Here is a 26,266-nt window from a genome sequence, read left to right as displayed (position 1 = left end):
GCCCAAATTCCCCCCAACAATTTTAAAAAACTAATGTCACCATGATGAGTCAGGAATCAGAAACAAGACAATATGATTACACACATGCTCTAGGAATTCAGCCAAATGATTTCTTTATAATAATTTGCAGCTAGCATTTTGCTTAGTCTTTATAAAGTAGGATTTTAAGTAAACTTCCTTGTTCTAAAAGAAAAGGTCTGCAACGGATAAATTGCTATGCAGAAGCACAAAGTTTTTTAATGCAATCTTCTATAAGAAGTAATTAAATTTTAAAAGCCAAACAATCTAACATCAAATGTGACTTCCTTCAAGATAGACTTTATCTTATCCATCAGTTTCTTTTTCTTCTTCAATCATCTGAAATATCAGAATTACTACACTGGTAATCTTCATAGTAAAATGTGATACTATCTTATTTAAACTAGCTTGACTTTCTATAACAACTATTTTGGGAGTGGCATTTCTAAAAATAATTTTATCCAACATATGCATCAGTCATATTTGAAGGCAATACAAAATTTCTAATAAAATTGGTAAAGTTTTTAGAGTACTACTCAGATACTGCAACATGATCTCTATTTTTAAGGGGAAGGGGGAAAAGAAAAAAATCAAACTTCTATAAATGAATGGGATTTTGGATACTTATGGTTGGCATAGAAAACAGAATTCTGTAGTTTCATTGGACATTTTTACAAAGAAAATGTCTCAATGATCATGTTTTCAACATCATTCTTCATATATATATATACACACACATATATACATACATATATATATACATATATATATATATATATATTTTTTTTTTTTATTGTTGACTGGGGTGATGCAGAAAGCCACAAATGAGAAAAGGACACTAAGGTTTTAATAAGGGGAACAAAAAGTTGTTTTCACCAGTATAGATTCACATTACAGTACACCAATATTGACAGCATTCTCTTGTCTATTTTTGGTACAGAAGATGGTATCTCTCTACACAACCTTGTAAGGCTTCAGTAACTGAAACATAAAACAAAACAAACAAAACCCCCAAAAAACAAAACAAAAAACCCAGCCTATTAGTTTACAGTTTATTTTAAAAATTCTGAAAGACACTGCAAGTTCTAAACTTTTAGTAGTGCTACCCATACACAACCATCTGGTCAAGAACCCAGTAAAAGAGCCTCCTTTCAGGGAAGCTTTGCAACAGTAGAGTTGTGCAATATGGATGTTTCTTACTACAAGAAAAAAATTATACATGGCACATTCTCATTCGTATTTTGTAATGTAAAAAGTTACAAACATACCTAATCAAATAAATAATAAAAAAAAGAATTTGAATGTATTTGTTAAGTATCCTAAAACCACTACATAGAATAATGGCAACTTTCACTCACAGATTATTTACATGGTAATACCCAGTGTGGGTACACTGCTACAAAACTCAAAACAGAAGGAGTAAACTTGAAATGTTTTCCATAATAAAGATCTAGCAGCATGACTATCTAATGCTGTTTTATCCCGATTGCTTCTGAAATGTTCCTTTTTAGTCTGTGTCTTCATCCAGTTCATAATTGTCTTTATCATAAATATCTTTTACTAAAAGAACCCGTACAAGCATATTTTCCAAGGTGTTTCGGTCCAGTGAAGTAGATGTGTACCAGACAGGACTATCTGTAGAACTAGAGCATTCTGGTTGCAAATAAAAAACATCCATTCTCTGATTAAGATTCTGTGGACTTTGGGAGAAAGGAAAAAGTCAATTTCACAGTATATACACAAAACTCCCCCAAACTTTCTTTTTTCCTTCCAAGAATAATTCCATTACTATTAACCGTACCATGTGGTCAGACCACGTCTCATTACTTACATTAAATATTCTATCATTAAGATATATTGGAAGTTAATTTCTGTGATGAAAGATTATTTTCCCACCACAATTTAAATTCTGTATTTCACTGAATCCAAAACAATAGAAACAATATTTTTAATCATTACTTTAAAACTGCCACTCAACCAGTAAAATGCTGCCAATTACAATTTTAAAATGTAAACATAACATGCATCCCAGTTTCAGAAATAGTAAAATCTGAAAAATGTGTCTTAAAATTGATGAAATACAGTCGCTCATAAAATAAAATTACCCAATAGCATTTTACAAAAGAAATTTTAACTTTTAAAATACCAACAAGATAATAGTAAAATAGGAGTTTCTAATCTATAGATGACACCATTACTTTTATGAGTTTTTAAGAACTAACCTGGGGACCTCATCATAACTTATAAAACTTTACATAAGAAAATATACTTAATTCATAAGTATATTGAAATATACTTTCAACTCTTTGAAAATTAAAGAGTACATATATAAAGCAATGGACAAGCATAAAATAATTTATGATCTGTAAACATTTCACTGGTTTAAAATTTTCGAAAATGTCTGTTCTTATGAGATTGGGGGGCGGGCAGTGGTAGTAGTAAAACTATTATATTTTTCAACACTATATCTTTCCAACCTTAAGGGACTGTTTTCTCTTAAATGTAAAGTACTTCATTTTCATCTCCATTCTACCTTTGAACATACCTTTTCATCAGGGGAGTGGGCAAATTATAGCCTATCACTTGTTTGTGTTAAATTTTATAACACAATAAAACTATATACTATAAATAAATTTAAAATATATAGTATTATTGACATATAGTATATGGTTGCTTTCTGGCTATAATAACAGAAGAGCTGCAGCAGAGACTCTATAACCCAAAAAAGCTGAAAACATTTACTATCTGATCCTTTACAAAAACAGTTTGTGCCCTATGCATTTATATATAATATAATCATTGGGATTACTGTAGTTTAAAAGATGACATAAGCTCTAATCCTAAAGTATAAAGTATAAGCTGGGTATTTTATAATAATGAGACTACAAACATTAGGCATGAGGAGAGAGAGAAAAATCTAAAAAAAGATCAGTGAAAAAAAAGTCACTTTGTAATGTTAAATTCAAGGCAACTAACCCATACTACCATTTGAAAAATTAAATATCATTAACACTTACCTTTTAGACAAGTAGCATTCAAACATTTTCACAGGACATCTAGACGGATTGGCTGTATTTTCAATTTGTTCAAATACTGGCTCATCATCTTCATGTTTTCTTTTTCCAGTAGTAATTTTATCTTAAAAAATAAAAATAACATAAACTCCTAAGACCAATCTTGAAGAAAGGATATACTATTCACTCCTAGTATCTACTATACCAAATATGTGGCTTCTGGTAACTCACAATTTTTCTAACAGAATGAACTAAGATGTTTTAAGAAGTTGTCTTACTTCATGAAAATAGCAGTCCTTAGATTCCTGACAAGTGACCTACGGTAGTCTTTATTAAGTAAGGCTAAGTTTGGCTATCCTTGCCACAGACGACCTGAAAATAAAAATGTTATACTACCTTCATTATCTGTTCCACATAAGGAAGACACTTGGTATCGAAGACATGCTTTGTTTTCCATTGTTAAAGGATTTTTTTTCCAGTGCCTAAATACAGTGCCAAAGGAAAGTCTTAAGTGTTGTTCCACTGTTTTCAGGCCAAAATACTTAGTGTTAAAGTAGAACAGGGTATTCAGAAGAGCTACAGGAGAGTGTGATCCTAGCTGTTTTATCCTCCAGAGATAATCTTCTTCAACTCGAGAAAAAATTGACCCTTAAATAAAGAGAAATATTTTTAAAGAATTACAATAAAACAATTTTAATTTAATCATCTAAAAAATAAAGTTAATTCCAGAGCAAACCTATTCCAATCCTCCATTCACACCAGGTCAAAACTGGAATGAATTTCAGAATTCCCTATGCAGCTCTTTAAAAAAAGAGGCTAGGGGAGACACACTAGACTATGGAACTAGCATCTCTGGAGTAAGGGGCTAGATGTTTGCTTCTGTTCTTCTGTAGGACAAGCACAGAAGGTCAGAAAGGAATTTAAACCTGTAGAATTCCTGAAAAAAGATCGTTGATTTCCATTCACAAACATATTTTCTTCACACACCTGAAACAGATTTCTTAGAGAAATTTACATTACAGTATTATCCCCTAGAGGCCTTATGAAATAAACATCCAGTGTCTTACTCCAGAGAAAGAGGGTCACATTTATTACAAAATTCTTCATAAACAGTAGTTATCAACTACATTCATTTCTAACTCAACAAAAGATGAACAGTAAGTTCATGAATAGATATACTGAAAAATATGCCATCTAATTTAAATTATTCCCTAATTATTTCTAATATGCTTCCTATAAAAATAAAAATCCCAGCAGCAAGTTAGCAATGGAATGCCTTATTTAAAAGGCATTACAGGGACACCTGGGTGGCTCAGTTGGTTAAGCATTCGACTCTTGACTTCAGCTCATGTCATGATCTCAGGGTCATAAAACGGAGTACTGCATGGGGCTCCACACTCAGCAGAGAATCTACTGGAGATTCTCTTTCCCTCACCCTCCTCTCCCTTTGACCCCTCCTCCAACTCGCATGCATGTGTGCTCTCTAAAATAAATTACCAAATCTTTTTAAAAAAATAAAAAGAGTATTACCATCTGGAAGTATGCTGGGTTGCCAACTTCGGAGTATTTTATTCAATTCTTGCTCAAATGTTTGGTATCCTGGATCAATAAATATGTTGTCTTTTCGATTACTACCACACAAGTACTACAAAAAAAAAAAAAAGTTTCTTGAAGGAAAAACCAACTAATTTTAAGTAGTGAATACATTACTTATATTCTCTATGTCTTAAGAAAGAAAGAAATCTTATGTCTATGAAAAAGAGGCATAGTAATGCAACATGAGAGATTACTGGCTTTATCTATGTATGTAAAAATCATAAAGTTACCAATTACTCTGTTGCCTAAAAAACTCAAAGCTGAAATACACATCTAAGAATCCAGAATGTAAGAACTGGGAGAAATCTTCAGTCTGTCAGATAAAAGCAGAATATCTGGCTCTAATGCTTATTATATAGCACATGGAGAAAAAACAAAATTAGACTTTCCAGTAAAAGTAATTAAAAGAAAAATTGTGAATGGTACAGACGGGATAAAATGTTACTCTGTAGCTGTCTGAGGATCTCTTCTAGCAATCTTTGTCAGGCTAAGGCTTTTTTACTTACTGCCTCTCTTTGTTTAACTCCTGTGAGTCACACAAATTAATGACTCTAACAACTTACTATGACAAACCTTAACAGTCAGAGTTGTTAAAGAATAATTTAAACACTAAAGTTTGCAAAGTCTCTCTCCAATGTAATCTAAAAATAAAATAATGTAAAAGTAAAATGTATGACAATAGCACAGAGAACAGGAGGCAAGAGTTGGAAAACTTACACTATTTTAAGGTTCATACATTATACATAAAGAGATAAAATAATTTGGAGGGTAAATAACTGAAGATGCATATTAAATTCTAGGGCAATCACTACAAAAAGGCATAAATAAACCAGTAGTGGAGATAAAATACAATCATAGAAAAATAACTAATTGAAAAGAGAGCAGAGAAAGAAAAACAAAACAAAATACCCCACAAAGAATAGATAGAACAAATACAACACAACCAGGAGGACAGATTTTCATCCAATGAAAATGTGATTACACTGAGTATAAAAGGTAAACCAGGTGGCAAACTAGAGTCCTTGAGCCAAATCTGGCCCACTGCCTATTTCTGCCAATAAAGGTTTCTTGAAATACAGACAAGATTGACATCTGCATACTGCCCAAGTCTGCTTTCATACTACAATGGCAAAATTGAATGGGTGCATGACACAGACCAGTGGGACCACAAAGACCAAATAAAATGTTTACTCTCTGGTCCTTTATTAAAAAAGGCAAAAACTTGTTGGTCTAAACACAGCAAAACAAGATTGGTCAACTGGATTAAAAAAAAAAAAAGAAGAAGCCTAACAATATGCTACTTACAAGACACCTTTTTTTTTTTTTAAAGGAATCTCTACACCCAACATGGTACTCAAACGCATAACCCCAAGATCAAGAGTTGCATACTCTTTCAACTGAGGCAGGGAGATGCCTCAAGACACCTATTTTAAACATGAGGACACAGATAAATGAAAAATTAAAGGATGAAAAGATATATATACATATACTAATCAAAAATCAGACTAGCAGGGCACCTGGGTGGCTCAGTGGTTGAGCGTCTGCCTTTGGCTCCAGGTATGATCCCGGGGTCCTGGGATAGAGTCTCACATCAAGCTCCCTATGGGGAGCTTGCTCCTCCTTCTGCCTATGTCTCTGACTCTCTCTGTGTGTCTCTCATGAATACATAAATAAAATCTTTAAAAAAAAAATCAGACTAGCATATCATCATCTGATCTAATATTAGTACTACTAATCAGAAGGAAGATTGGCCATCATAATTTCAAAACAGCAGAACAAAAATTCCTAACTAATGCCCCTTTCAAATAGGATGCAAACCAAGTGCCTGGCAATCAATGAAGTAACAACGTCAGAGCTTCCTCTGCTTTTAGGTTAGTCAGAGGACTGGAATTAAACTATTTTCGAGCTATCTGGAAATTCTCGTTATTATTGCAGCATTAAATGGTTAAAACGCAGTATCACACTTTGATCTATCTAATGAGACTACAAATATTTTTTTAAAGTTTTATTGTTGTTTTTTAAGTAGGCTCCACAACTAGCAGGGAGCCCAAGTTGGGGCCTAAACTCACCAGCCTGAGATCAAGACCTGAGCTACTAAAATCACGAGTTGTACACTTAACCAATGAGGTACCTCTATAAATATTTTTTTAAGTAGGGTCCCTAGACATTTTTAAAATGTAAATTTAGGGCACATTATAGAAAACAATCACAAAAGTGAAATCCTCATGTTTGGAATAGCAATTTATATTTTTTGTTCCTAACATAGAGCAGCATACATAATAATAAAATAAAATAAAGAGGTAAGTGATTCTGAAATAATCTTCAACTATAGTAAGTCAAGCAACAAAGGGAAAGTACTTTTTATGTACATTCAGAACTTTAACAATAACTAGCCAAAAACTATTAGGCTCTCGGCTCTACTACAAGTAGCTCCTAAATGATATGTCAACACTCAGTCCTTCTGAAAAGGCTTCTCTGGCAATCCTTGATAAATTAAAATATCTGCTGCTTTTACTGTTACAGAAGGAATGACAATTTATGTTATGAGTCACTGCTGTAGTATGTGAAGTAATACTATATTATGGTATTTTTATTTTCCATTAAAAGTAGTCTCAATTTACAAATAACTAATCTACAAAATTTACAAACACCTAATCTTCCCTATCACCAAAGCCCAGTAACTTGTGCTTTTCAGAAGCAAATGAGAAGCCAAAGACAGCAGCACCTAGAAAGTAATCCTGGAGAAAATGCCCTGATGGGCCAGGCCTGTCTGAAGAGCAACAATCTCAATCAAAAATTATATTCATAGAGGATGCCTGGGAGGCTGTGGGTTAAGCATTTGACTCTGGATTTCAGCTCAGGTCAGATCTCAGAGTCCTGGGATAGGCCCAGCATGGACTCCACCCTCAGTGGTGAGTCTGCTTCAGATTCTCTCTCTACCTCTCCCTTTGCCTGTCCCCCTACACTCAACACACATTTATTTAAAGATAAATAAATATTTAAAAACAAAAAAGCAATGTAAACACAACCCACCATTAATTTAGCTACAAATCAGCAGCTCTGGCATTTCAATAATATTATTCCAACCATCAGCTACCAGAAAAAATACCTCCAAGAAAAAAATGTTGAATGTGATCGTTAAAAATGCTTAATATCTTTCATGTTTCACCATGGATAAAAGATGAAGTCTAAACATTTTATCAATGAATACAGGCCCTTTGCTCTATGATTCTTATCTACTTCATACCCCACCCCCAAACTCTCTACACTTCACATTCTACATTCTAGCCATGCCAAGTAGTTCCTGGAAAACTGTGATATGTATTTTTCTCTCTTCTTGGAGTGTCATTGTTCTTCCTTGATTCTTCTTGCCTAGAATTTCTATATATACCTCAAAGCTCAATTTAAAGGTCTTCACCACTGTTCTATTTCTTCAGATTACATCCTTAGAATCAATTAGTCCTATTTCTGTGCCACCACCATACCATTCATGAGAACGATGCTGTTTAAATATCATTTGTATATGTATTTCAAATCCCTGAGCAGAGTGAGCTACTTAACTTCCCTTCATCACCAAAAAATGGTAAGAATAGTAAGGTTGTTGAGAGGATTAAATGATATGTCAAGCAGTTAGCACAGAAAGCAGTAAACAATTAAAAAAAAAAAAGTAATCTCTGATATCTACTTCAATGTTCAGTGTTCAGCATACAATAAGCATTTAACTAATATTTCCTGAAAAAAAAAAAAACAATGAAATAAGGATTAGTATAGTAAAACTCTGACTGTATTACACCACTGCTATGAAAAATAAGGCAAATTATTAAGGCCTTTCTGAATCAAAAAAAATATTAAATGTTTTAGAATGCTGGATGTATTTTAATAGAATTTAACTATCAAAAAAAAAAAAACAATTATACAGAACTCAAACAAGATATACAATTAAGCCTGTTCACCTGACTTAGCGACTGCCACAATGTATTGGGAAACAGAGGGAAGGAAGCTATAGTACAAAAGTGATTAATATGGTTCCATGTTCTTAGCTGACAAACTATACCTTTTACATGTTCATAACAAAAACACAGAGAAGCATACATATCTAGCTAACCATGATGAGGTGGGAGGATTCAGGAAAAGGGTATCCACAGTTCCACTGACAATGGCACTTGGTTTGGGGGCATGCATGTGTTCACCTGTGTAAGATAGTGGGATTTCATGTAATTTTCTTTTTTTAACAATAATCATTATTCCTTATTAAGCCAAGGGGAAAATCAACTATTTCGTTTGTTAGGGAGGAAAAAAAATGCTGTGCTCCCCTTTCATATAACACCCAGTTAAACATCCATTTAATTACATTTAACATTTCAATATACAATACAGAAGCAGCTACCTGTTTACCTACCTATATTCACAAGACTTAGTCCTCACAACTAAAGATGTTATTTCTTCTAAACACAAATCTAAGAAAATCATACTTCAACATTATCTTATTTTTATTGTCATATATGTACAAAACCAGTAAATCGAACGGATAAATATGCACACCCTTACAAAAATAGCTGCTATTTCTGTACACATCCTTGAAGTAACATTAAACAGCAATGATTTCCAGAAAGTATATTTTAGATACCTTATTTTTACACTGAATTTTAGGATTATTTTTAAAGCTGCTTAGAAATACCAAACAGTCTTTTACAAAATTAAATCAAGTCTGTGAAAATGTCCAATGATGAGAAAAGTAAAAGAAAATTTTCAAGTGTATTAAAAAAAACCCACAAAATTTATCATCTTTACTATTTTAAAGTATAGAGTTCAGCAGTTAAAAACTTTTTTGAGGAGACATTCTTTAGTACATAAAGAACCTGTAAAAATAGAAGAGGTAACTCTGACATATGCTATAGAATAGATAAAATTTGAGGACATTATGCTAAGTGCAATAAGCCAGTCACAAAAAGAGTAATACTGTATGATTTCACTTATACAAGATACCTAGAGTAATCAAAAATATGGAGACAAAAAACAGAATGGGATTGCCAGGGGGAGAGGGAGGAGAGAATGAGGAGTTACTGCCTACTGGGTAAAGCATTTCAGTTGTGCAAGAAGAAGAATTATCAGTATGGATGGTGTGAATGTGCACAGGATTACCAAGGTACTTAATACCACTGACTTCTACACTTTAAATTAAATTAAATTAATATGGTTAAGTTTTATATTTATTTTACCACAATAAAAAAATTTCGAAAGAAGAACTTAAAGACATCATTTATAATCATTCATTATATAATCCATTTAGCTCTAAAACCTCTAACAGTAATTGGAATTCTAATATTTACATAATCCATTCAGAAAAAAGCAACCCAGAGATTCAACCTCCTGTAACAGGGTTATAAGGAAGCAGCCAATTATTTTTACTTAAAGAAAATGAAAATATAACAAAAATTTGTGGAATGGAGGTAAACTAGTTCATAGAAGAAAATCTATAGCTTTAAATGTTTTACCAGAAAAGAAAAAAGGTCTATAATCAATTATCTTAAGCTAGAAAGAAAGAACAAATTAAGAAAAGAACTAGAGACCAGAGATTCAAAAAAAGAAAAAACAGAAAAACAGAAAAATCAATGAAACCAAAAGCTCTGAAAAGATCAACAAAAGAAAACTGAAAAACCTTAGCTTCATCAGCAATACAGGCAGACTAGAAAGAACCCTAGCCCAATTAGGCCCAATCCCACTAGCCATCTGTTTTTCACAACCTATAAACTAATAAGGACTGTTCTGTTCTGTTTTGTTTTACATCTATAAACAGTTACATTTTTAATGTGTTCTCTAAGTAGCTACAGAACATTGTAGATTTTTGCCCTTTGGCCAGCAAAGCCTATATTATTTACTATCTTACCCTTTAAGAAAGTCTGATTCTTAAAAAAAAAAAGTCTGTTTTCTCAGTTAGATTGCCCAAAACAAAAAGAAGACACAAATTATCAGTATTGGGGATGAAAGAAGGATAAGCACATCCTACAGACATTAAAAGGATAAGGGAATATTACCAACCTATACTAACAAAAATTTGACAGCTTTGATGAAATGCGTAAATTTCTTTAAAGATAAAACTGCCAAAATGTACTCAAAAGAAAGAGAAACTAACTCTATAGCAATTACATGAATTGACTTAATTTAAAACCACCTCAAACAAAAATACAAAACAAAACAAAACAAACAAACAAACAAAAACCAGACCCATAAGGATTTAAGGAAGGAATAATACCAATTCCCACAAATTCTTTCAGGAAATTGGAGGAAGGGACACTTCCCAATTCATTTAATGAAGCCAGTGGTATTATCCCAATATCAAAGCCAGGGAAAGACTATGGACATTTGCCAAGCCACTAATGGTAAATTAGCAAGTTTATAATCAGCAATATATAAAAAGGATGATATATCATTATCAAACAGAGTCTCTCTCAGAAATTCAAGGTTGATTTAACATCTGAAAATTGATATGCCATTATTCACAGAAAAAGGGACAAAAACCATATGATTGTTTCAATAGATGCAGAAAAGGCAATTGACAAAATTGAATAACCTTTAACGATAAAAATAGCAATATTAACTAACTGGAACTTAAATAAAAATTTGGAAGGATAAAAAGGAGAAAAAAATCCTCTCAGCAACAAAATAAAAACCTATGAAAAATTTTCAGCCAGTTAGGAAATAGAAGAAAATTTCCTGGTAATAGGAAATTACAAAAAACCTACAGGCAACATCATACATAATGGTGAAGGATCTCCCCCAAGAATCAGAAACAATCTAAGGGTTTTACTCTCATCACTTGCATTAAATGTTAGGAGGTGGGAGGAGGCCTGAGATCTCTGATGTAATAAGACAGGAAAAAGAAGACATGCAGGCACACGAGAAAGAAGTAAAACTGTCTTTATTCAGACATGATTATATATGTAGAAATATCTAAGAAAAAAAACATGTACTTGAACTAACCATGAATTGGTATATACAGAATATAAAATGAATTTTACAAAAATCAATTATATTTCTACATATAAGTAATTGTCAGAGGAAACAACTAAGAGAACAAAGAATATTTGACTTTACAGGAAGTGAAGGTGGAATGGAGATGGGTAGGACAGAGATCCCCATTTTTTTTATTTTTTATTTTATTTTATCATTTATTACACTGTAATTTAATGTTATCTAGATACTAGTTTGTAAGCTGAATTTCTAGCAGAAGCCATTTTTTTTTAATTTTTATTTATTTATGATAGTCACAGAGAGAGAAAGAGAGAGAGGCAGAGACATAGGCAGAGAGAGAAGCAGGCTCCATGCACCGGGAGCCCGATGTGGGATTCGATCCCGGGTCTCCAGGATCGCGCCCTGGGCCAAAGGCAGGCACCAAACCGCTGCGCCACCCAGGGATCCCTAGCAGAAGCCATTTTTAACTGAAATTTTATACAGAACCCAAAACATACAAAAAAAGTACAGGTGGATTAAAACAACACAAAGAGTTGGAGTTTAGATGGCAGAGAAGTAGGGGGACCCTGGGTTTTCCTCATTCCTCAAACAGAGCTGTGCTGAGGTCAGATCACTTGGAGGAAATCAATCTGAGGACTGGAAGAAGGACCTCCATGATTGGAGTGAGACCTCATGGAAGGTACAAGGTACATGGAAGTAAACTGAGGGAGAGAAAAGTATCCATACTCCGGAGGGAAAGGAACGCTTTCCTCGGGCAGAGAGAAAGGAGAGAGCAGTTGAAATGAATGGGGTGGTGCCATTTTAGCCTCCTTACCAACATGTTCAGACTTGAGAGAGCAACACAGCAGCCCCCAGGGGAGTCGCTTACATCAAACCCAGCCCCCAAGTGCCTGGCAAATACTTTAATGGGGCAGGGCAGACACCAAACTAGCACAGCAGGGAACTCCCCCAGAAGAGCAACACAGGCAGCATACTACCTGCACCAAGTCTACTGATCATATAGGGGCTTCAAAGTATCCTCTTCAGTTCTGGTGGAAATAGGACCAGGCTGTACTACTTCTTTCCACTGGAATCAGGCTTATAGTTTTTTGCTTGTTACTTTGCTGTTTTTTTTTTTTGTTTTTTTTTTTTTTCATTTCCTTTTCTGTTAGGATCAGGCATCTTTTTTCTTGAAATCAGGCTTATAGTAATTTTTTAAATTGTCTGTTTTTTTTTTTTCATTCCTTTTCCTTTTCTCTTCCTTGTGGAACAGGCTTTCCTGTGTTTTTCCCTTTTTTTTTTCTTTCTTTCCTTTTTCCCATCCTTTTTTTCAACAAACAAATCAAAGCGTACCTAGATAAATGTCCAAACACTCCCCACTGCAAGAAAAGAGGAATCCTGCACAGGACTGACCAGTGAGAAAGAACAGGCAAAATCCAACAGGAGAGTGTTCACAACATACACCAGAAACACTTCCTTAAGTACCAGGCCCTGGTCAGTGTATGACCTCTTTTTAATACAGCATTACTCTCAGGTGGAGAAAATATAACAAACTTTCGTAACACGCAAAAGAAGACAGAAACTTAGCTAAAATGACAAGATGGAGGAATGCTCCACAAAAGAAAGATCGGGAAGATATTACAGCCAGGGACCTACTCAAAATAGATATAAGCAATGTATCTGAACAAGAATTTAGATCAATAGTCATAAGACTACTAGCAGGATTTGAAAAAAGCATAGAAGACACCAGAGAAACCCTGCCTGCAGAGATAAAAGACCTAAAAGCTAGTCAGGCCAAAATAAAAAATGCTGTAACTGAGATGCAAACCTACTGGATATAATCACAACAAGGACTAGAGAACGAGAAGAGAGAACAGGACAGAGAAACACTATAGAAGATAAAATTATGGAAAATAATGAAGCTGAAGAGAAGAGGGAAAGAAAGCTATTAGATCAGGAAGGCAGGTTTAGGGAACTCAGCAACTCCATAAAGCAAAATAATGCCCATCATCATAGAAGTCCCAGGAGAGCAGTGGGATAAAGGGGCAGAAGGTTTATTTGAACAAATTATATCTGAGAACTTCCCTAGTCTGGGGAAGAAAACAGGCATTCAACTTCAAGAGGCACAGAGAATGCTCCTCAAAATCAATAAAAATAGGTCAACATCAGGGCATACCATAGTGAAACTCACAAAATACAAAAATAATGACAGAAGTCTGAAAGCAGCTAGGGAAAAAAGATCCTAACCTATAAAGGTAGACACATAAGGCTGGCAGCAGGCCTGTCCACAGAGACCTGGTAGGCCAGAAAGTAGTGGCAGGATATATTCAACGTGTAAAATGGGAAAAATATGCAGCCAAAAATATTTTATCCAGCAAGGCTATCATTCAGAATAGGAGAGAGAGTTTCCGAGACAAAAACTAAAGGAGTTTGTGACCACTAAACCATCTCTGCAAGAAATATTAAAGGGGAACTTTTGAGCAGAAAGAGAGACCAAAAGTAACAAAGAATAGAAAGGAACAGAGACAATCTACAAACACAGTGACTTTACAGGTAATACAATGGCACTAAATTAATATCTATCAATAATTACTCTGAATGTAAATGGACTAAAATGCTTCAATCAAAAGACACAGGGTATCAGAATGGATTAAAAATAAAGACATCAATATGCTGTTTACAAGAGACTCACTTTAGACAAAGACACCTCTACATAGAAAGTGAGAGAACCATTTATCATGCTCATGGACGTCAAAAGAGAGCTGGAGTAGCCATCCTTACATCAGACAAACTAGATTTTTTTTTTTTTTTAAGATTTTACTTATTTATTCATGAGAGACACACAGAGAGAGGCAGAGACAGGAGAAGCAGGTTCCATGCAGGGAGCCCGATATGGGACTCAATCCCAGGACTCCGGGATCACACCCTGAGCCGAAGGCAGGCATCCCCAGACAAATTAGATTTTATTTTATTAAGATTTTATTTATTTATTCATGAGACACACACATACACAGAGAGAGAGAGAGAGAAAGAGGCATAGACACAGGCAGAAGGAGAAGCAGGCTCCATGCAGGGAGCCCAGCATGGGACTCAATCCCGGGCCTCCAAGATCATAATCTGGGCTGAAGGCTTTAAATCAAAGACTGTAGTAAGAGATGAAAAGGATATTATAGCATAATAAAGGAATTCATTCAACAAGAAGCTCTAACAATTGTAAATATTCATGCTCCAAACTAGGAGCAGCTGAATATATAAACCAATTAATAACAAAGAAATTAATTGATAATAATAACAGTTCGAGACTGTAACACCCCACTCACAGCAAAAGACAGATCATCTAAGCAAAGGATCAACAGGGAAACAAGGACTTTAAAGGACTAACTGGACCAGATGGACTTAACAGGTAAATTCAAAACATTTCAAACCTAAAGCAGCAGAAAAACCTTTCTTTTTGAGTGCACATGGAACATTCTCCAGAATCGATGACATAGTGGGTCACAAATCAGGTCTCAACTGGTACAGAAAGACTGAGATCATACCACGCATATTTTCAGATCACAATGCTATGAAACTTGAAATCAATCATAAGAAAAAAACTGGAAAGACCAAAAATACATGGAGTTTAACTTAAAGAACTTCCTCCTAAGAAATGAATGGGCCAATCAGGAAATTTGCTCAGGAAATGCCAGGGCAGCCCGGGTGGCTCAGTGGTTTAGTGCCGCTTTCAGCCCAGGGTGTGATCCTGGAGACCTGGGATCAAGTCCCACATCAGGCTCCCTGCATGGAGCCTGCTTCTCCCTCTGCCTGTGTCTGTGCCTCTGCCTCTCTCTCTCTCTCTCATGAATAAATAAACTCTTAAAAAAAAAAAGGAAATTAAAGACGAATTAAAAAAACAAAATGGAAGAAAAAGAAAATGGAAACACCACAATCCAAACCTTTGGGATGCAGCCTTTGCTGAAGTATATTGCAATACAGGCCTTGCTAAAGAAGCAAGAAAAGTCTCAAATACATAACCCAACCTTATACCAAAAAGAGCTAGAAAAAGAACAGTAAATAACACCTAAATCCAGCAGAAGGGAGATAATAAAGATTAGAGCAGAAATGAACGATAATCAAAAGAGCAGATTAATGAAACTAGGAATTAGTTCTTTGAATTAACAAAACTGATAAATCCCTAGCCAGACTTAGCAAAAAGAAAAAAGACCCAAATAAATAACGAATGAAAAATAAGAGCTCACAACCAATACCACTGAAATACAAAACTTGTTTGTGAATACTGTGAGAAATCATTTGCCAACAAATTAGGCAATTAGAAATGGACAAATTCCTAAAAACATATAAACTATCAAAACTGAAACAGGAAGTAATAAAAAACCTGATCAGACCCATAACCAGAAAAGAATGAGATCAATAATCAAGTCTACCAATCAAAAAGATAAGTTCTTTAGGAATTCTGGATATTAGCCATCTTAGAGGTGGATGGCTTCCCAGGGGAATTCTACCAAACATTTAAAGAAGCACTAATACCTATTCCTCTGAAACTGTTTCAAAAAATAGAAATGGGGGACGCCTGGGTGGCTCAGCGGTTGAGCATCTACCTTTGGCTCAGAGCGTGATGCCAGTTTGGGGATTGAGTCCCATATCGGGCTCCCTGTGAGGGGCCTATTCTCCCTCTGCCTTCGTTTCTGCCTCTCCTCTCTCTCTCTCTCTCTCTCTCTCTCTCTCTCTCTCTCTCTCATGAATAAATAGATAAAATCTTTAAAAAAAAAAAAAGGGAAATGGAAGGAAAACTTCCAAACTCATTCTATGAAGCCAGCATTACCTTATTCCCAAAACCAGATAAAGACCCCACTAAAAAGGATAACTACAGACCAATATCCTCTGATGACCAAGGATGGAAAATTCTAAGATACTAGCTAATCGGATCCAACAGTATATTAAAAGGATTATTCATCGCAACTAAGTGAGATTTATTCCTGGGTTACAGGGGTGATTCAACATCTGCAAATCAATCAACATGATACACCACACTAATAAAAGAAAGGATAAGAACCATATGATCCTCTCAACTGACACAGAAAAAGCATTTGACAAAATACAGCATCTTTTCTTCATAAAAACCCTCAAGAAAGTAGGGATAGAAGGAAAATACCTCTACATCATAAAGACCACACATGAGAAAGATTCACAGCTAATATCATTGTCAATGAGGAAAAATGGAGAGCTTTTACCCTAAGTTCAGGAACACAAGAGGGAGATCTACTCTCACCACTGTTGTTCAACATAATACTAGAAGTCCTAGCCTCAGCAATTGGACAACAAAATGAAATAAAATGCAACCCAATCAGTAAGGAAGAAGTCAAACTTTCACTCTTCACATATGACATGATACTCCGTAAAAAACCTGAAAGACTCTACCCTAGGGGAACCCTGGGTGGCTCAGCGGTTCAGCGCCTATCTTTGGCTCAGGGAGTAATCCTGGAGTCCCGGGATCGAGTTCCGCGTCAGGCTCCCGGCATGGAGCCTGCTTCTCCCTTCTGCCTGTGTCTCTGCCCCACCCCCCCCCCCCGGCTATCATGAATAAATAATAAATAAAATCTTTAAAAAAAAAAAAAAAAGACTCCACCCCAAAATTCCTAGAACTGATACAGGAATTCAGCAAAGTGGCAAGATGTAACATCAACACACAGAAGCCTGTAACATTTCTAGGTACCAATAATGAAGCAGAGAAAGGGAAATCAGGGATCCCATTTACAATTGCACCAAAAAAACATAAAATACCTAGGAATAAACCTAACCAAAGAGGTAAAGGATCTGTACTCTGAAAACTATAGAACACTTATCAAAGAAATTAAGGAAGACATAAAGAAACATTCCATGCTCACAGACTGGAAGAACAAATATTGTTAAAATGTCTTATGCTACCCATAGCAATCTACAAATTCAATACAATCTCTATCAAAATAACAGCATTTTTCACAGAGCTGGAACAAACAATTCTAAAATTTATGGAACCAGAGAAGACCCCAAATAACCAAGTAATGTTGAAAAAGAAAACTAAAGCTGCAGGCATCAAAATTCGGAGTTTAAGCTGTATTATTAAAGTTGTAATCCGGGTGCCTCCATGGCTCAGTCAGTTAAGTTTCTGCCTTCAAGTCAGCTCATGATCCTAGGGTCATAGGATAGAGCCCCGCATGGGGCTCTCTGCTCAGTAGGAAGTCTGATTCTCCCTCTCCTTATGCCCCCTCCCTCTACTCATTCTCTCTCAAATAAATAAATATCTTTTTTAAAAAAATAAAATAAAATAAATAAAGCTGTAATCATCAAGACAGTATGGTACTAGCACAAAAATCAATTCATAGATCAGTGGAACAGAATAGCAAACCCAGAAATGGACCTTCAACTGTTTGGTCAACTAATCTTCAGCAAAGCAGAAAAGAATATCCAATGGAAAAAAGTTTCTTCAACAAATGTTGTAGGAAAACTGGACAAACATATGTAGAAGAATGAAACTGGACCATTTTCTTATACCATACACAAAAACAGACTCAAAATGGATAAAAGACCTGCATGTGAGACAGGAATCCATCAAAATCCTAAAGGAGAACACAGGCGGCAACCTCTGTGACCTTGGCCACAGCAACTTCTTGCTAGACATGTCTCCAAAGGGAAGGGAAACAAAAGCAAAAATGAACTACTGGGACTTCATCAAGATAAAATGTTCTGCACAGCAAAAGAAACAATCAACAAAACTAAAAGGCAGCCCACAGAGGGGGAGAAGATATTTGCAAATGACATATCAGATAAAGGGCTAGCATCCAATATCTATAAGAACTTATCAAACTCAATACCCAAAGAACAAATAATCCAATCAAGAAGGGAAGGGAAGGGAAGGGAAAATAAAATAAAAATAGGGTGCAAACTATTAAAGAGACTATTAAATATAGAAACAAACACGGTTGCTAGAGGGGAGGTGCATGGGAATATGGGGATGTGCATTAAGGAGGAGGAGCCTATCTGGGCAGCCCAGATGGCTCAGCCTTTTAGTGCCACCTTCAGCCCAGGGTCTGATCCTGGAGACCTGGGATCGAGTCCCATGTTGGGCTCCCTGCGTGGAGCCTGTTTCTCCCTCTGCCTGTGTCTCTGCCATGCTCTGTATGTGTGTGTGTGTGTGTGTGTGTGTGTGTGTGTCATTAATAAATAAATAAAATCTTTAAAAAAAAAAAAAAGGAGGAGACTATCTTTTTTGATGCACTGAGCACTGGATGTTATATGCAACTGATGAATCACTAAATTCTACCCCTAAAACTAGTAAAACACTATATGTTAACTAACTTGATTTTTAAAAAGTCTTAAAAAAAAAAAAAAGAAACCACTAGTAAGAGTCTAGGACTCAATTTCTTCCCTTCCTGATGAGTTATCTTGGCAGAATCCTAGAGTGCTCTTCAACATTTTTACAAATGATTGATCTAGGGGCGCCTGGGTGGCTCAGCAGTTGAGCATCTGTCTTTGGCTCAGGGCGTGATCCTGGGGTTCTGGATCAAGTCCCACATCAAGCTCCCTGTGGAGTCATCTGCTTCTCCCTCTGCCTATGTCTCTGCCTCTCTGTCTGTCTCTCAGGAATAAATTAAAATCTTTAAAAAACAAAAAACAAAAAAACAAATGATCTAGAAAACAAAACTATTTTTATGATGATATAAACATCTTTTTAAAAAGATTGTTCCAAAAAAAAAGAGGGATCCCTGGGTGGCTCAGTGGTTTGGTGCCTGCCTTCAGCCCAGGGCATGATCCTGGAGTCCCACATTGGGCTTCCTGCATGGCGCCTGCTTCTCCCTCTGCCTGTGTCTCTGCCTCTCTCTCTCTCTCTTTTTCTCTCTCTCTCATGAATAAAATCTTAAAAAAAAAAAAAAGATTGTTCCATCATCTTAAATAAATACACACAATAAAAAGCAGTGGAAAACTGAAGATAGGTTTATTGTGTACAAGTTAATGAGTGCCTACTATATGGACAGCGTGGAACAAGACACAAAGAGTTAAAAGCCAGCTCCTATTTGCTCTGAAGAGGATTTATACGTAATAAATAACTGATTCTGATGCTTACTGAGATGTTTTCACCTACACCTGGGACCTGCTATTTCTACTCTTTTTTACTACTTGGTATAATAAAACGGGAAAAACATACATGGGTCCACAATGAGTCAGAACCACTGAGGACAGATGTGTTTAGGGATTCTTAATGTTTTGGATTTTACATGGTATGTATATACTTATATAATATTCCTAGAGTGGTCTAGGGAAGTACCCTATATTTGTTTAAAAACATTAACAATTGGGATCCCTGGGTGGCACAGCAGTCTGGCGCCTGCCTTTGGCTCAGGGCGCGATCCTGGAGACCCGGGATTGAATCCCACATCGGGCTCCTGGTGCATGGAGCCTGCTTCTCCCTCTGCCTATGTCTCTGCCTCTCTCTCTATGTGTGACTATCATAAATAAATTTTTTAAAAAAAAATTTTAAAAAAGAAACATTAACAATTGTTTAGTGACTTATATAGTTCATATTTTATGGATAATCAAACAGAAAGCATAATAAATAGTAACTTGAAAACTCTTCAAGTCAGGTTTTACTATCAAATGAGTCTGTGAAAACATAAAGGGTAAAATCTCTAGTTTTCAAGGGTTTTGGGATTTGGAATGGTGGACCTATTTACCAAGTAAACATGAGGTTCATAAAACCTTCTATATATTTTAGATTGTTATTGTAAAGTTTATGATGGCCTTTTTCAATAATTTAATTTATAACCCTGTGGTATTTCCCCACTGCCACTTGTATAATCTCAGGCAAATCGCTATCCTAAAGAATATATAACTAAAATATAAATTAAGACAATTCGAATTTTCTGAGTAATTTATTTCAGTATCTACCACCTGTTAGCAGCATTAACATTAAATTTTGGGCCTAGGGGCACATGAGTGCACATGCTCAGTTGGTTAAGCATCTGTATTCTTCTAAGGTCATGATCCCAGGGTTCTGGGATGGAGCTCTACATTGGGCTCCCTGCTCAGCAGGGAGTCTGCTTCTCCCTTTGCCCCTACCCCCCTTCTCATACTCACTCGCACTCTCTCTCTCTTTCATTTACTCTCTAATAAATAAATAAAATCTTACAAAAAAAAAAAAAAAAGTCTATCTTTTACCACAGCTAAAAATACACAAAATGTCAACAAGATCCTTTCTAACACCTGGGCTCCAACTTGAACAATTTGTTCAGAATTACAAGTTGATCTTTATGTTTATTATGGAAAACAGACTCACAGACATGTGGTTTGTTTATCTAAAACCCCTAAAAAAATCATCTTTTATAAGATGATTCCAAAGAACTAACGAGTAAATATCCTATTTCACAACTTAGAAACATGAGAAGTGTACAACTGAAACAGATCCACTATTTGCAAAGGAACTCATTTTTCTGTTTACCTGTATACATATATAGGTAATACATATATACATACATATATGGATCACGCCTCAGAATGTTAATTCATTTATTTCTAATTGTAAGGAGGAAATGAAGTCATCCTGATTACCATATATCCTAACGAATATACAGCTTTGTTAGGTCTGTTAGAAAAGATACAGGAGTTTCAAGTGGCCTGACCCAACCTCCATTTTTCACATAAACTCTTTTTGGCTATAGTACAACAGTTTCAGAGAACTTGAGGATTTTTAGGAACATATCTCATTATAACAGAAAGACCCGGGATCCCTGGGTGGCGCAGCGGTCTGGCGCCTGCCTTTGGCCCAGGGTGCGATCCTGGAGACCCGGGATCGAATCCCACGTCGGGCTCCCGGTGCATGGAGCCTGCTTCTCCCTCTGCCTATGTCTCTGCCTTTCTCTCTCTCTCTCTCTCTCTCTCTCTCTGTGTGTGACTATCATAAAGAAATAAAAATTAAAAAAAAAAAAAAAAAACAGAAAGACCTATATACAAAGTAGCTAAGAAAATCCTTTTTAATATCCTAGTATTTTCAAATAAATTCTTTTTTGTCTTGGTAAACTAAGATATCATTACGTTCCATAAAGCTACCCTTAATTTTCTTGAAACATAACATTTTTCTTTTCCAAAACAACTACAACAACCTTTCTTATTAACATTAGATTCAAAAGTAGCCATCATATTACTAACCTCCTGTATTCCAAGGCAAAGATAATAGATGCTGTCAGGTGCATAACTCTCTCCATTTGGACGTCGGATCTCATTGACAAAATGGGCTAACCCATAGTTAAGCTCAGCTGTGGTATGAGAGAGCAGATCCTCTTTTAACTTTACTGATTTAGCTAAAAAGAAAGAAAAAATTAGTAACTGTTATTATTTACTCTAAATATTAAGAAACTTTAAGAATAAGAAACTTTCTGAAATTGATTTATACTCTAAGAATTTGAGAGTAAAATGAAATCTATATTTGAATGTACTTAAAATACTGTGAACTATATTTATGGTTTTTTTAAAGTAAATGTAGTTAATAACCAAAATCCTGATTTGAAGTAAGACATAGAGGAAACAAAATCAGAACACTTACGAGATTTTAGCTCATCTAATACCAGAAGATCTTCATCAAGTTGCCTAGTTTTGACCCAGTGTTTCCATGCGTTTACACCATACGTATATTTGAAAGGAAAGGTACATTCTGAATTGTCAGAACTATCATCATGAGACTGGTATCCTGATACAGCTTTTCTCTTGGCTCCCTATTAAGTAAAACACCATTGTAAGATTTTTTTTTTAAAAAAAACTGTATTATTTCATGACTTTATGTAAGAAATCTCTCAACAAATGCAAATTAAGAAAAACATACACACTTAGAATTGATTGGTATTCCAGAATCTGAGAATAGTTACTTGAAATATATCTCCAGGAGTGCCATATTTCTACGTAAACCACTTTATATATCAAAATCATTTTAACAAAAAAAATAAAAATAAAAATAAAAAAAATCATTTTAACTTCTGTGAGAGTCACTGAAAAATAATTAAGTATAAGATATAATAAATAATCTGAAAATGATTCTACATATTAATGGGAGAGAGAAATGGAATTTTTCTTGATCCCAACTTATGGGGAATGACCACTCAGCTCCTTTCACTGTCATGATGGCATTATTTGCTGTATTAAAAGTTTTAAATTTTGATGTAGTACACCTAATTCACCTATTTTTTCCTGTTATTCCTAGTACTTTTAGTATATCAAAGTACACCTACATAACCCAAGGTAATGAAGATTTAAACCTATGTTATTTTATAATTTTAGTCCTTACATTTAGGCCTATGACCTATTTTGAGTTCATTTTTGTGTATGGTATCAAAGAGGAATCCAACTTCATTCTATTGTAGGTACTCACTACTTTTTCGGTTTTTTCCTTTTCTTTGTGGGAAAATTTGTGAAAGTCATCCTTTTCTTTTTCTTTCGATCTCGCTTTATGTTATTTTTTTATCTTGCTTTATGTTAAATATATAAAGTTGATAAAGTATTCTTGAAAAATCACACCTGTTAATACATGTAGATTTGACCTACCTGAACAATTAAACTATCCAGCACATCTTTCCATATGCTGACATGCTTAAAAAGACCAGATATTATAAACTATGTACATCAATCTCACAGATTAGTCTCATCAGAAAAAATAATGGAAAAAACAGATCTCTAGAAAACAGTCTCAATTCTTGCCAAAGAATTGAGTTTATTTTTTAGCAACATCAATCTTTTGTCAGGATAAAAGGAAAATTAAATGGCAATAATATTCACTGTTCTATAAAGTTATAAGTAAATCTGAGACATTTTTATTACTTAGAAATGAAGTAATAAAGACTAACTTTTAAAGCCTTTAAATCTAGGGGAAACAAGTCTTCCCATAGTCTCAGACACAACTGTGGATCACTATACCCTTGCTCCATACCTAAAGAGGTATCACTACATAGAGATAGTGGTTAAATGCAAGAATACTATTACTTTATACCTTTTTTTTAGATCGAGGTCTAGGCTGTTCCTCATATTCTTCTCCAAAAACAGGTGGCAATAAAAATTCATTTTCCATATCAAGCTCCTCAGCAGCTGGCAATCAGATCAGAAGAACTTTTATTTCCAAATATAACAGCACAAGCTTACGTTACATAAAACAGCCAACAAAGAACTAATCACAGAATATAAACAAGCACCTATATATGGGGATAACTTATGCTGGGGGGGGGATATATCATCTATGAGTTCTGGTAAACCCTATTCAGACTTTTAAATAACAACATGAAATTTTCATGGAAATGTCTAAAATCAGAAAAACTATTACAACCTGAAATTCAATTCTAAGATTTAAACGGTCTTAAGTACAAATCCAATTCAACATATCAAACTTTTCTTAAAATAAAATGCTTTACATTCTATTGGATGTGATTAGTCATCAATAAATTTAGGAAAATAATGAAAAACAGATCTCTTTCACAACAAAAGACCTGAAAATACTTTTTTTCCCCTTGAAGGTGAAACTTAATTTTTAAAAAAGCTTATGAAAAATACAATCAACATTTTATTTAATTTTTTAAAAAGAAACAACCGCTTCTTTATCCTTTTCTCTATCTACAAAGTTTTCTATAATGAATTACAGTAGGAAAGTATCTTTTTAGGCTCTAAAAATTTAGAGAATTTCTAAAGAAATTCTCTTCAAGTTTCTTCAATTCAATCCTATAGCCCATTTCAGAAATTAACTGTTGAATTTTGTTTGGGTAAAAAAAAGAAAAAAAGACAAATATAAACAGTAAAGGTAATAGCACAAACATTAAATGATTAACGATCATAACCATAGTTATGATTCCGTAACTAAATTCCACAACCATAGTTTACACTTAAAGAATAAAAGAGCATTTTGAGTACCTCTGGGGAAATCTATTTCAATATCCAAATCTGGTTCATATGGTACATCAGGCATATTCGACTGTGTCTCCGGGTCAGAGTTCTTCAAGAGATCTGAACCAATTATGTCGGTTTCAATAATTACACCTGTAATCAAGTCATAATATACAAAAAATCAAAACAGAAGAACTTAAAAGTACCTTTATTTAACCTAGCAAAAGAAGTCATTTAATTTTAAATATAAAACAAGAATTAACACATTAATGTCACAAAAGGAAAAGGTAATATAGCTATCTTGAAATGTAACTACTATAAATTTTGTTATTGTTAGATAAGCAAGCATTAGCACATGGAAACTTTTAATCCTTTAACTGCCCCTTTTCAAAAGTTAACAGGTATGCTTTGATAAACAACTCTGGTATGCAGAGTATTTCTAAAAGCAATCTCTCATGAAAAATAAACTAATAAGGGTGGATAATGCCATTTTCAACAGTTTTTGAATTATAACCTAAGTTTTTCATTACAACTGCTTTCCAATGTTTTGATCAGTTGTTTTCAGTTTTATATTACAACCCACAGAAAGATATGCTTTTTATCCATTTGAAGGTGGTGATGGGAGACAGAAAGACAAATATAGACACACATACAGGAAACAAAGGTTTCACAAAACAATATCCTTTTGATGAGATTCACACTACCATTTTCCCATTTCACTTCATTAAAAAACAAACAAAACCACTGGTTGCAACCCACTAAATTAATCTGTAACAAAGTCTTCAACAAACACTATCACATTATGAAACACACAGAATTTATACTGCTTCCATTGTATTCTAGGGCAAAGGAGATTAGGCAGTTTTGTGGTTGAAATAAGACTGTGGGTAATACCAAAAGAGTAAGGGTAGGAATAGATATTCTAAGAGAATCATCTATAACATACTTATGTTACATTTGGCAAACACTGCCCTAACAGAAATTAGGATAAACCCTGGTTTAGATAATGCAAATTATTTTATTAAGTATAGCCAACAAAACAAAATTGGGGATAACCATTACAAAATAAGAGTTTGGATCATTATTAAAGTCTACTACAAGTTTTTTTTGTCTGAGCTAGTACATTAAAACAGGAATTCTGAGTTGATTTTACAAGTCAAATTCTGTTCCAATTAAAACAAGGACCTTAAAAATTCCTGCTTGAAACTGGGTATGGCATAAGAGATAGCATGTGCCTAGAAAGAATATGGATCTCTTAATACAAAAATATGTTTTTGTTGCAATACTTCCCCCACTCCTGAATTTTAAAAAAGAAAACCATATCTGGGGGCATCACAATGCCAGATTTCAGGTTGTACTACAAAGCTGTGTTCATCAAGACAGTGTGGTACTGGATCCCTGGGTGGCGCAGTGGTTTAGCGCCTGCCTTTGGCCCAGGGCACGATCCTGGAGACCCGGGATTGAATCCCACGTCGGGCTCCCGGTGCATGGAGCCTGCTTCTCCCTCTGCCTATGTCTCTGCATCTTTCTCTCTCTCTCTGTTTGTGACTATCATAAATAAATAAAAAATTAAAAAAAAAAAAAAAAGACAGTGTGGTACTGGCACAAAAACAGACATATAGATCAATGGAACAGAACAGAGAACCCAGAAGTGGACCCTGAACTTTATGGTCAACTAATATACGATAAAGGAGGAAAGACGATCCACTGGAAGAAAGACACTCTCTTCAATAAATGGTGCTGGGAAAATTGGACATCCACATGCAGAAGAATGAAACTGGACCACTCTCTTGCACCAT

General features: G+C 34.8%; 1 protein-coding gene across 3 annotated transcripts in view; it reads right to left on the bottom strand.

Moving 5' to 3' along the window:
• Positions 1–207: 207 nt before the first annotated feature.
• Positions 208–26,266, bottom strand: part of ZMYM2 (zinc finger MYM-type containing 2) — a 107,027-nt gene continuing 80,968 nt past the window's right edge. For all 3 annotated transcript variants that reach the window (XM_055317262.1, XM_055317261.1, XM_055317263.1), the window contains 8 exons: positions 24,495–24,620; positions 23,587–23,681; positions 22,153–22,321; positions 21,759–21,910; positions 4,563–4,677; positions 3,429–3,680; positions 3,036–3,156; positions 208–1,718 (listed from right to left, as the gene is read on the bottom strand). In XM_055317262.1, coding sequence (XP_055173237.1) covers positions 1,526–1,718; positions 3,036–3,156; positions 3,429–3,680; positions 4,563–4,677; positions 21,759–21,910; positions 22,153–22,321; positions 23,587–23,681; positions 24,495–24,620 — 1,223 coding nt within the window. In that variant the 3' untranslated portion in view covers positions 208–1,525. The remainder of the gene's footprint in view (positions 1,719–3,035; positions 3,157–3,428; positions 3,681–4,562; positions 4,678–21,758; positions 21,911–22,152; positions 22,322–23,586; positions 23,682–24,494; positions 24,621–26,266) is intronic.

Source organism: Nyctereutes procyonoides, unplaced genomic scaffold, assembly GCF_905146905.1.
Source record: "Nyctereutes procyonoides isolate TBG_1078 unplaced genomic scaffold, NYPRO_anot_genome, whole genome shotgun sequence".
NCBI lineage: Eukaryota > Metazoa > Chordata > Mammalia > Carnivora > Canidae > Nyctereutes > Nyctereutes procyonoides.
The sequence above is the reverse complement of the archived record's forward strand: the minus strand, read 5'-3'. Positions and strand labels throughout refer to the sequence as shown.